The sequence below is a fragment of the Helicoverpa armigera genome, chromosome 16, assembly GCF_030705265.1.
Source record: "Helicoverpa armigera isolate CAAS_96S chromosome 16, ASM3070526v1, whole genome shotgun sequence".
NCBI classification, from domain to species: domain Eukaryota; kingdom Metazoa; phylum Arthropoda; class Insecta; order Lepidoptera; family Noctuidae; genus Helicoverpa; species Helicoverpa armigera.
Genome location: NC_087135.1, coordinates 2,614,409 through 2,625,698, shown reverse-complemented (window position 1 = coordinate 2,625,698; position 11,290 = coordinate 2,614,409). Strand labels below are relative to the sequence as shown.

General features: G+C 33.6%; 1 protein-coding gene across 1 annotated transcript; it reads right to left on the bottom strand.

Annotated features, from left to right (window-relative positions):
• Nucleotides 1-1,410: 1,410 nt before the first annotated feature.
• Nucleotides 1,411-5,172, bottom strand: LOC135117965 (uncharacterized). The gene is made up of 4 exons (XM_064038645.1): nucleotides 5,143-5,172; nucleotides 4,650-4,799; nucleotides 4,204-4,344; nucleotides 1,411-1,569 (listed from the first exon to the last, which is right to left on the bottom strand). The coding sequence occupies exons 1-4, from the start codon at nucleotides 5,170-5,172 to the stop codon at nucleotides 1,411-1,413; spliced, it is 480 nt and encodes a 159-aa protein (XP_063894715.1).
• Between the last annotated feature and the right edge of the window lie 6,118 nt (nucleotides 5,173-11,290).

The window sequence follows — 11,290 nt, the reverse complement described above, 5'->3', positions numbered from 1 at the left end:
AACTGAGTGCTTAGAGAAAGGAATGGTGTGTTTTTTCAATTTGATATTATTAAAAGTTTTGGGGATTCTATCTAATAATATTTCACTAACCTATACTACTAACTGCTTAGTGTGATGAAGACAAAAAATGTATAACTAAACATGTTTTGTTATTAAACTACCTATCAAAGTAACCATTCAAATGGTTTTTCAATACTTCTAAGATATCATACCTCAGTACCAAAAGTTCTTTATTCTTACATACAAATGAACAGCTTGACATTAGCTTGACATCTTAATCGAGACGATAGAATCAAGTACAGACGTAATTTTAAGTATCTAAGTAGCATCTTCGAAAACTTAAGCACTCAAATTAAGCAACTTTAGAGACTAGATTTAACCCTATAAATGCTAATAGCTCCCCATAAACTACACGGCCACATCATCCATAACTAAATTACGTCCAAACCAGGGCTAGTAAATCATTGGCACGTTTCAAATTAATTCACTAGTGTACCTGAGTCTAATCCGTGACGCAATCAGTCCGCTTTTGTGCCCAAAATGTAGTAGTGATGAGCATTTGTTTTGTGAAAGTACTCATTATTACTTATTTTTATAAGTAGATATTATCTGATACAGATTTCTTAGAGAATTTATTGTCTGATTAAATTCAGCTAAAGGATATAAGGTGTATACCTTTTTTATTATTTTATCATGCATGGTAGTAATTTCTAGCTTAACCTTATTATAAATTTTGAAATTGAGTTTTCTAATTCTAGTGTAGCTGGAATTTATACTGCATCATAGGAAAAAATATTTCCATTAATTTTTAACGATTTTTTTCTGTTTATATTTTTGAAAATATTGAAATGTGATACAATCTCACGTCACACTCGACTCGATTTTTAAAAAGCTTATAAACAACTTAGGTAGCTGAATACTCGATTATTTATCTCATTTCGGTAAACAAAGCGACTCAAGAATAAACAATAGAATTATTTAAGGACATCACTATGCCAATTAAGTGTTGTCGTAGTGCTCAATAATTCAGTATCGTATCAAGTTTTCGTTTAAGCACTAGCATACGTGTTGGGTTCGGTCAATTAAGAGCAAAATTAGCACGGAGCGTGTTTCGACATAAATGATGGCTTATCTAATAGAAATTGTTAGCTATCTCTGACTTGTGTTTGGAGTGGCATACCTATATGCGTTTGTTGTATTGGTCGAAGTTTACTGGAAATAAATTATTATAAGGAAAAAAATTAAAGGGGTAATGAAACGGGGTATAGAAAATAAATACATCGACGATTTTTTTGATAAAGAAAAAATAGGTACACCTATAATGTTGTTGCGGGCTAGTGCTCATTTTATAAAATAAATAGACCAGTACAAATAGATTTATTGGAAAAGTCGGCCCTCATATAGATTTTGTTAAGGCTTCTTACTAATAATTTCATCAGTAACAACACAAAGGATATCCTTTTTCCTTGAAACCAATATGAATTTTAAAATGTATTCTCCATAGAAAAACGATGAACCGAAGAACATATAGACTTTTTCAGTGAAATTTACTTTAATTACGTGGGTTCCCTGAAACCGAAAACAAAAGTAACATTAATAAAAATACATTGGTATTAAAGACAATATGGTTATGACATACTTTCGACAGTATTATGGCACGTTAACGAATTCCAAGAAATACCAGAAATAAATGCTGTTTCTGTTCAATATTGTGTGGGCCGCATGCACTCTCATAGTACGTTGAGACAAGTTGACATGATAAAAATTGATTAATAAATAAACCGGCCAAGTGCGAGTCGGACTTATGGTAATTTGGTGAGAGTCAAAATAGCTAATATTTTTTATTTTATAATATAACTAAAATAGTAGGCCAGTACCTTGTAAAAGTTATTTTATTACAGTTACTTATATACAACATTTTATAGTCATCATTCAGAAATCTGATTGAAAATAACTAATTATGTCTTAAAGGTCATTGGGCATATCTGACCCGCTTTGTAAAAAGTGGCGGACATGAATCAAAGTAGTTTTAAATCGTGGAGAATGGTATGACGTTTCTTTGAATATAAATATTTCATTAAAATTCCATGGAGACGAATGTCCAGGATCGTTTGAAAAATATAAAAGACAAGCAGTTTCAGAGGATTGTACATGTTGCAATGATAGTTTTTATTGTTAAAGACTTTTCATAAAGAAAGAAGATGCCAATTCGGATGACCAGGTTCTGATGAGGATCTGGAAACCCTGAGAAATCGAGGTCAACTCTTGAATATTGTAGGCACGCATCGAGTCAAAACCAGTCATGTGAGTGTATTTTTGAGGGTACTGGTAAACGGTGAAGGTTTGGAGCTGATTTGATTATGGAGACCACAGAGAGTCGAGGGAACTCCTGAACGATATGTTGCAACTACCACGTGCTTGGGCTTATTTTATTCGTATTGGCGAAGACTTTCCACATAGATAGGTTTGACTGCCATTGTGTGATCGATAGCAAAGATCAGATATAGTTATGGGAACTCCTTTACAATTTATAACGTAACCTTGTGTTGGAGCTTATTTTATTTTAGGTGATGAGAATTCACTACTAATGGGATCTTTTATTTTTTTAAACATACATAGAGTTTTCTCGACTTTCTCACGTCTCCATCATCAGGTAAGCTCTAAACTTTCACTGTTTGATAGTATCACCAGACATACATCTGAGAATCAAGTTTTAATCCTATGCATGCCTACAATTTTTGATAGTTGCCCTCGATTTCTCAGGGATTTCCATCATCAGATCCTGACCTGATGACAATGGAAATAAACGGCGGGAATACACTTTTACTACAAAGAAGTGATTTCTCAAATCTGTCAAACTTGGTCGTTTAAATTCCCCATTGAAATGAGGAAAATATTTGATGTTTACACCTGATTTTCTCTAGATTCCCATGGTTCACGTAGATGCGACTAATGCCATAGTAAATCAGAGCCTTTATCATTATACTGTGCTATATTTCGTTCGTATCCGCCGTGGATATGGTTTCCATACTAAGGTGCCCAAAGGGTGCCCAATGACCTTTGAATGATTTAAATTTTTTCACAGTTTAGAGGCAATTATATTTAAGAAGTGTTTGATATGAATTTCAACTTTAATATCTCTACGCGTTCATGTGAAAAAGGGTAGGTAGTAAGTTTATAATTATAAAAAAAAATATTTTATGTCGTGTAAGCAAAAATAATATTTTAATATTTTATGTAACTTCAAATTTATCATTTTCGTAATTTTTCCTTTATCTGTACTATATAACGCTGCTTCGTGGCAAATTTCAAGATTCTGAGTTCACGGGAAGTACCTTGTAGGTTTTGATTCCCTAGCGTGTGACGGAAATTCGTCTAAGGTGTCGGTATAACTGCTGTATCTTTTGATCGCGTTAACTTAGAAGTTTGATTTTTTCACTGCCTAAAGGGACAATAGACCTAGGTATTTGGTATAAATTTCAATTTGGTATCTTTATTCGTTCGTGAGAAATAAGGTAGTAAGTTTCATTTTATTAAAATATTTTTTTTTATATTATATAACTAAAAAAATGAGATTTTCGCAATTTTTCCTATATTTGCATTATATGACAATGCTTCATGCCAAATTTCAAGACTCTGAGTTTACGGGAAGTATCCTGTAGGTTTTGATTCCTTTGCGAGTGTCGAAAATTTGTTGAAAATATCGACATAATTGGCTGTATCTTTTGATTGGCTTGGCTTAGAAGTTTGATATTTTCACAGCTTAAAGGGACAATAGACCTGAGTATTTCATGTGAATTTCAGCTTGATACGTCCACGAGTTCTTGAGATAAAGGGTCTTGACAGACAGACAGACAGACAGACAGACGGACAACAAAGTGATCCTATAAGGGTTCCGTTTTTTCCTTTTGAGGTACGGAACCCTAAAAAGAGTAATTCTCATAGGATCAGAAATACATTTTATTTACATTACCTTTCTAAGTATTTAACTGTCGTTTGATCATTGATCATCAGGTGGCAGTCGTTTCTGGTAGTCAAAGGTCAGACTTTCTGTCTGACAACCAGTCTTTCCCGGGTAACTGGGTTGAGGAGGTCAGATAGGCCGTCGCTCCTTGTAAAACACTAGTACTCTGCTGCGTCAGGTTTGACTGGACGCCGATCCCAACATAGTTAGGAATAGGCTAGGCAGATGATGATGCTTACCTTTCTAAGTACACAGCTTCGAATATCAATATGTTTTTTGAGGGCCGCTGCGATAACGCGGTTAGAGCACGGCTTATCTAGAGTGTAGTCCCATAGCAATTTCTTATGATTGTTTTTGACATTGTGAATTATAAATTTCATCTGAAATTGTTAATAAAAACCTCTTATTAAAATTACTTTGAATAATTATTTTGCGTACTTGTAGTGGGGCGCATAATTTCAGCTTAAACGAATTTTTGATCTTAACACTCAGCTGCCCTAAAAGTTTTTCCGTGTTAGTAAAACTACTTAGAAATCAGAAATGGCTAACCCAATCTGTCAAAAAATTTACGGTGACGTTGCTTAGATTCAGAGAAGGACGAAGAATATTCTTCTTCCATCTGGGAACTAGAAGTTATTCTCGTGGGACGCAAAACCGCAAGTGGTAGCTAGTTTTAAATACAAACCGCAGAAAGCCGAACATTGTCATGAAGAGTGATATTAACAGATCCTTGATAAATATCGCCTATAGGTTCAACCAATGTCGAGATATTTGCTATATTGTTTTCAGACTGAGGACACGGGTCGAAATATTTCCACTCGGCAATGTAGGGGCCCTGAAAAAAGGATTAATAAATAGTATTTCAATTAAAATGAACGTTGCCTCTCAATATAGCCCCGTTTTTTTATTTTTTATTTTTAGCACTTGAATGCTAAAAATAAATTAAACGAGACTATATTCATTCAATAAAAAAGTCTATACTATTATTACAAAGCTGAAGAGTTTATCTATTCTGAAGTGCTGTACCGATAGAAAAAGTAAAAATCTCTGATAGCCCATTTATCATGGAAGGCTACTTTTATGATGGTACTCATAGAAGTTCCCAGTACCGAAGCTGGTAAAAATACAAATTAAATGTTTGTTTGAAGAAGAAAAAAAATAAAATTAATCAAACTCACATAAGTATCAGAGTTTTTCGGCCCTTCCATCATAAACTGCATTGAATTCACTAAAGACGAACATGATACCACTAATACAAACGAAATCAAAATCAACATAGCAATAGTCTTTGTAGAACATAATATCAAAATAAATGATTCTATAGAGATAGACTCAAATGCTACGTGAACTGAAAAATATAATAAATACGAATTTAATGAAGATACTGAATTGACATTTAATGATGACAGCCATGATAATGGTGATTGACTTGATTACAATGGTGGAGATGGCTAATGTTTTTCTGATGAAATTCAATGCTATAGGTAGCATATTTGGCAGAGTATATATATCTAAATTATTGCATAGGTACCCACATAATTTTTTTTAAAACAGAAATGGAATACTTGCTAGCAGGACTTTCGAAGGCGTATTATTAACGTTGTAGCAATAAAATCACAATAATTTATTTACGTGATTGATTTGAACTTAATTGATACTATAAAATATATAAAAGTTGGTTTATTTTCATTTTTACGTTAAGCTGAAATTACTCTAATCTGTACTACGTATGCAAGACCACGAACCCTTGAAACGTGGATTCTACAAGATACAACCAATCTTACAATAGCAGACACGTATCCAAACATCAATACTTACAAACTATATACTTGAACTTGTCACAAAAAATATTATAAATTATGTCCAAAAAAAATCCGCGATAAATAAATAAATTTTAAAACAAAGTCCTATAACATCAAAGCGTTTAAATTAATTACAATATCAGCACGAATCATGAACGCGCTGTTTACCAATGTCTGCTGGAATAGTAAACAGGACTATTGCCATTAACATAATATGTATTCAGTTTTGTGGGTTTCATTACGTCAATGAAATTTCAAACAACATTGCAGTTTGGTTTGAAACATTGAAAGCTATTGGTTTTAATTGCTTTCGATTTTGTTGTTAGGCAGAATTCATTTGCATTTTGACGCCTCAAACTTTTTCTTATTTATAATTGTGGTACTTAGTGAGTTTTCTTTCAACGCTAATACGACTATACAGTGCGAGATGAAATTATATGCAGGGCAGGGTATAGCAGAGAGGGAGTAAACCCAATGGGGCCTCTTAGGGCCAAAGCCTGTCGGAGCAGAGATGTTGTTCGAGAGAGTTTCCGAGGCTCTGGTACACAAAAAGCTCCAGAAGAAACATGGCGGGATTTAGTCAGTGAAATCATAAAATGAAGGGTCCATGATTTCCCACCAAAGAAAGGGTACGAACAGAATTTTTTTATCGAAATAGAAACGTTACATGTAGATATTTATATGCTCGTGATGCATGCAGAAACTTCATGCCAATACACTGGAAAAATAAAAGAGCACGGATTCACATCATAAAAATTTAATTTCCATATTAATAAAATACCAATAGACATTCTCTTAGTTTAATGGCAAGAATCCACTACAACGCCAAGAAAAATAATTCCAACATTTTACACGTCGGCGTGAGTCAACTGCTAGCACGTGTTTGCGCAGAAAAGTTACAGTTTCATGGACATTTTAGAAATGTTCGCATGCAATTTGATACTTTTTGAGTTGCAGTGCTAGACACCAGTGGAATCTCACCTTAAGGAATACATTCTACACTTTCTTAGTGAACAGCGCATATATCTGTATACACATAATATTGCCTTGTTTGGAAATAGCATTCATTTTAAAGGCAAAATCTCCGTAGAAGAAGGAACTTCCGAAGAATTTGTATGCAATATCCGTGTAGTTCGTTTTGTAACTGTATTGTCCCTGTAAAAAAAAACTAAATTTAATTAAAATGCCAATCTTCGTAGCAACAATAACAGACACTTACATTAAGATTTTAGTATAATTAATTTAATAGTTTTCTCTCTAAAATTATAGTTGTCTTCCTACATACTATAATTACCTATATAATCTACTCTATTTACATATACACAGTACAGTGAGCCTGCTTTGAAAATGACAAACGCATAAGCAAATGCTTTACTGAAGTTAGGCATTTGACTCCTCTAGCAACTATTTGTACCGATCGATGTAGAGAAGATAAGGTGACTATTACTGACTTTACAATGAAATATTTTAATGAAATACTTTAAGTGGTTAACTTTAGAAAGACAATGTTAAATACCGCGAACTGGAACTGAAGTAGCATCATCTTTTAGACAAAAATCCCTCAAAAGAGAGTACGCGTACTTTCACACACTTCTACATTTTCGTAGACGTAACGTGTACTTTTAACAAAAGCTTAAAGTCAATATATACCAACCGGTGGCACAACACAGTTGCGCATATCAGGATAATACTGTTGCATGGTGCTAGCGATCAGAAAGTGTTGGCATGGCTTGTTCACTTTGTAATTCCATAGTACGTTCCTTTGTTTTCCATTGACATTCCAAACTGTGACTTTGAGCTGTAAAAACAACCATTCGGCTACACATTTTAAGAAGAATGAGAAAAAAGGATTGCCCAAAACCATATTTTTTATATAAATTCCTCCGTGGAATGCATCTTCTAGAATTTAATTATATTGGTTTAAAAGAAAAATAAAATAAATAAATGTCATTCAGATAGCTGAATTCGGGAAAAAGGCCCGGAGGATGAGCTGAATTCGGGATAATCCTATTAATAAAGATAAAACTGGAAAAAAACTGTAAATATTTCGTTGGAAAGTTTAAGCAGATGATGCTTAATGGTGTGATTTAAAATGAACCTAGCCAAACTAAAAATCAACTAGGAATCTACGATCATTAAGATTCTATTATATTTTTTACCTCGTCTATTTTGCTAGCTGTCATAAACGTGCAGTTATAATATGCGATGGAGCCGTACTTTTCATCGACCAATATGGATGATGACACCGTCAAATTTTTTGAGCGAGGACCAGGACACAGTTTGTAGTTATACCACTTGATGTCATATGGACCCTGTGGAAAATACAATGCAGAAATGGTATAGAATATATTAATCGAAGAAAGAGAGGGGTGTTAAACTGTTTTTTGGTACGATTGGTTCTTTTGTAGAATATGCCATATCCAAAATAAGTATTTGAAATTGCATAATTTTCAATTTTGCAATTCGCATGAAAACATTCAAATATTCTTCGCAATACCGATTTAAATAAAACTTACATAATTATTCGCATTTTTTGTTATAGCAAACTCAACACAAAGCGCACGCGATATAAAAATTAAAATAAAAATTCTTAAAATCAACATAATACACCGGTTTATTCGATACATAGTGTATTAAATATGAATTTCATATTACCATAATTTGTAACTTAATGTTTTTATAATGGATACCATGTAATGGTTATTTAATATAAATTTCTGATGTGTCCGCAATCACCGATTCAATTTATTTACTCGCTCGCGAATTTCATTTGCATGAATTACTTATGGATACAGGTAAATTTAAATTTACCGGAGATGAGTACTTTTTGCTGGCTTAATTCTTTTTAACATGTAGGGAAATAGAAGACGGGATGTAATCTTCTAGTACATAATACAGCATTTGCAGAGTCTAAATAAAATTGCTTGAGAGAAGCCAAACACACACCTCCTTCCTAAAATCAATACAACATTATTTTTTATTACAAATTGTACATATTAATTTTCAAACCCTATTCAACGTCGACAATTTGTATCCAGAAATTCGTGCTAAATATTCGCCCATTCATTCAGGCATTAGGCCATCGAGATAGAATAATACTCTCATCCACTAATAAATCCTGCCCAAACGTACGTCTATACAAAATAACTAATGTGTTCATACATTATAGAGCCATTCATAACTGATTCAGATTAGAACTAATTGCAGGCGTGATGTATAACCAACAGATATGCTATCTGTTGTTTCAATTAGGACATTTCTAAGTACTGATTGAATAATCATAGCTTGGATATGATTAGTTTGCTTTGGATTTGCATTAACAACTGATATGTGGCATAGATATGGCAACAAATAAGGAGTCGAGCTGTAGGGTAAATATTAAAAAAAAAAACAGTTAATGTCTCTACACTAAGATGTAGCTCCTGTGTCGTTTAATCTCATATACACACAACATTTATATCCAGAACAATTTTAGTTAACTCGTGAGTCAAACTCGCGAAACAGTGCAGTACCTAACTGATTTGACCGACGTTACGTCATACATCCTATGAAATGAAAATATTATAAAACAGTTCTTACTTGCAGAGTTTTAGTTACAGGTAAATTCCAAAAACCTATTCGAGAATTGCATTAGATCAAATATAAGGTACGTCTTTTATTTACATCCTCTAATATTAGAAATACTTAATATTTTAAATTAATCTATCACGACTAGATTACGGCTTATAACGTTATTAAATCATGTTTGTTGGTAATTGGTAATTAATAACGCTTGTCCATTGGATCAAGTTAATCGCGTTATATTATCGACGTGGTTATCATTAGCTCTACATAACCTATTTAGAATACGATTACATAAATCAGTATGTCTGAAAATATAATAGTAGTTTCCAGACCTATCACTGGTCACGGCAGCTATTTTGTCTAAGGAGATCAACCAACTGCGCAGGACGTATTATAGTGCACGAGCATTTACGCAGTCACAGGTACACTGTCTTTTCCCTTACCCTTGGTCTGATGGGACGGCAATTCGATGCTACCGGAGAGAAATCTGAAAATATACTGAAGAAGTGAAAGTAGCAAAATTGAATTTTAAATCATATAATGGACCATCAACTCGTTTAGCTTGAGATATCTGTAAAGATTAAGCTCAAAATCAGAAGCCACGCTTTATGTAAACGTAAAATCGTAATGTAGGTACATCAAGTACGATATTTTCGATAAAATATATATGCAGTCTATTTACGCGTCGTTTGATCTCAACCACATTAAAGTACAGTTCAATTTCCTCGACACACCCACAACCTGTTAAAAACATAAGACAAATTGATGATCGCAATTAAAATGTATCGAAGCATTACGGATAAGTGACGACTAATTAATTAAAACGTTTAATTAATAACACGGCTAAAAGCGTTGTTAATAAATTATGAAAGGCCTTGGACTTGTCTGATGTGGGTCCAGTTTTACATACGGGCGATTTAAAGTTGCTCAGATGTTGACGACTCACCATTACTTACCCGAGCCTTTTTCCAACTATGACGAGGTCAGCTTCTAGTCCAAATGAATGCAGCTAAGTACCAGTGTTTTACAAGGAGCGACTGTCTATCTGACCTCTTCAATCCAGTTACCCAGGCAACCAATACCCCTAGGTAAGACTGGTTGGTACCCGTAACGACTGCCAAAGATGTTCAATGACGGCAAATTATTCACGTAGTGAGCGTTAAATTAACTGACGCATGTTAGGCAGGTTTACTGAAGCGCATTGAGGGATATAGAGCAGTTAATAGCTGTGATTCGATCAATAACATTGTAATGTGATTTACACGGTTGATTTCTGAAGAAAATGAAACTCAACATTTAGTAACACTTATCACATGACTAGTGAGTTTAGGGAAACAGTTTTTATGTATTATAAAAGAATTGAACACAACGAATACTTTAAATTATAATTAATTATTTTTATGTCTTGCTTGATTAGGGCTAGCAACTGTTGCAGGACACTTATTAGTTGCTGCTAAGTGGCCCGTGTGATCTCATAATTCTGTTCTGTTGTCCTGTGTTGCATTAAGTATTTACATTTAACGTGTAGTGGAGGCATTCTCTTTGTGATCTTAGTTTTGGATAATAGTGCTAATTAGCAGATAAAACAAGGCAACTGGATAGCTGCGGGTGAGTGGTGTGTGGGCGGCCTTTATAAAATGGATTTCACTACTGTCAGTACCTGAGTTGTGTTCAGGTGAAATGTAGCTATAATTAAATTATTACAATAGGCATCACGGTAGTTTTAAGTTACATTTGCTATATGGAAAGGTATTTTTGAAATATATTTTTTATGCCTGACAAGCCTGATTAATAACTGAATAATGTTTTTGACTTTTCTACAAATACCGTTGCTAGGTACCTACTACCTCTATTCTGTTCTTACGAATTGATAAACAGAATCTAAAACTTTAGTCGCTAAGATCTAAAGTTAATCCTGTTGCTTCAATACGCTTATAAAGTAGCGAAGTTCTAAAAGAAG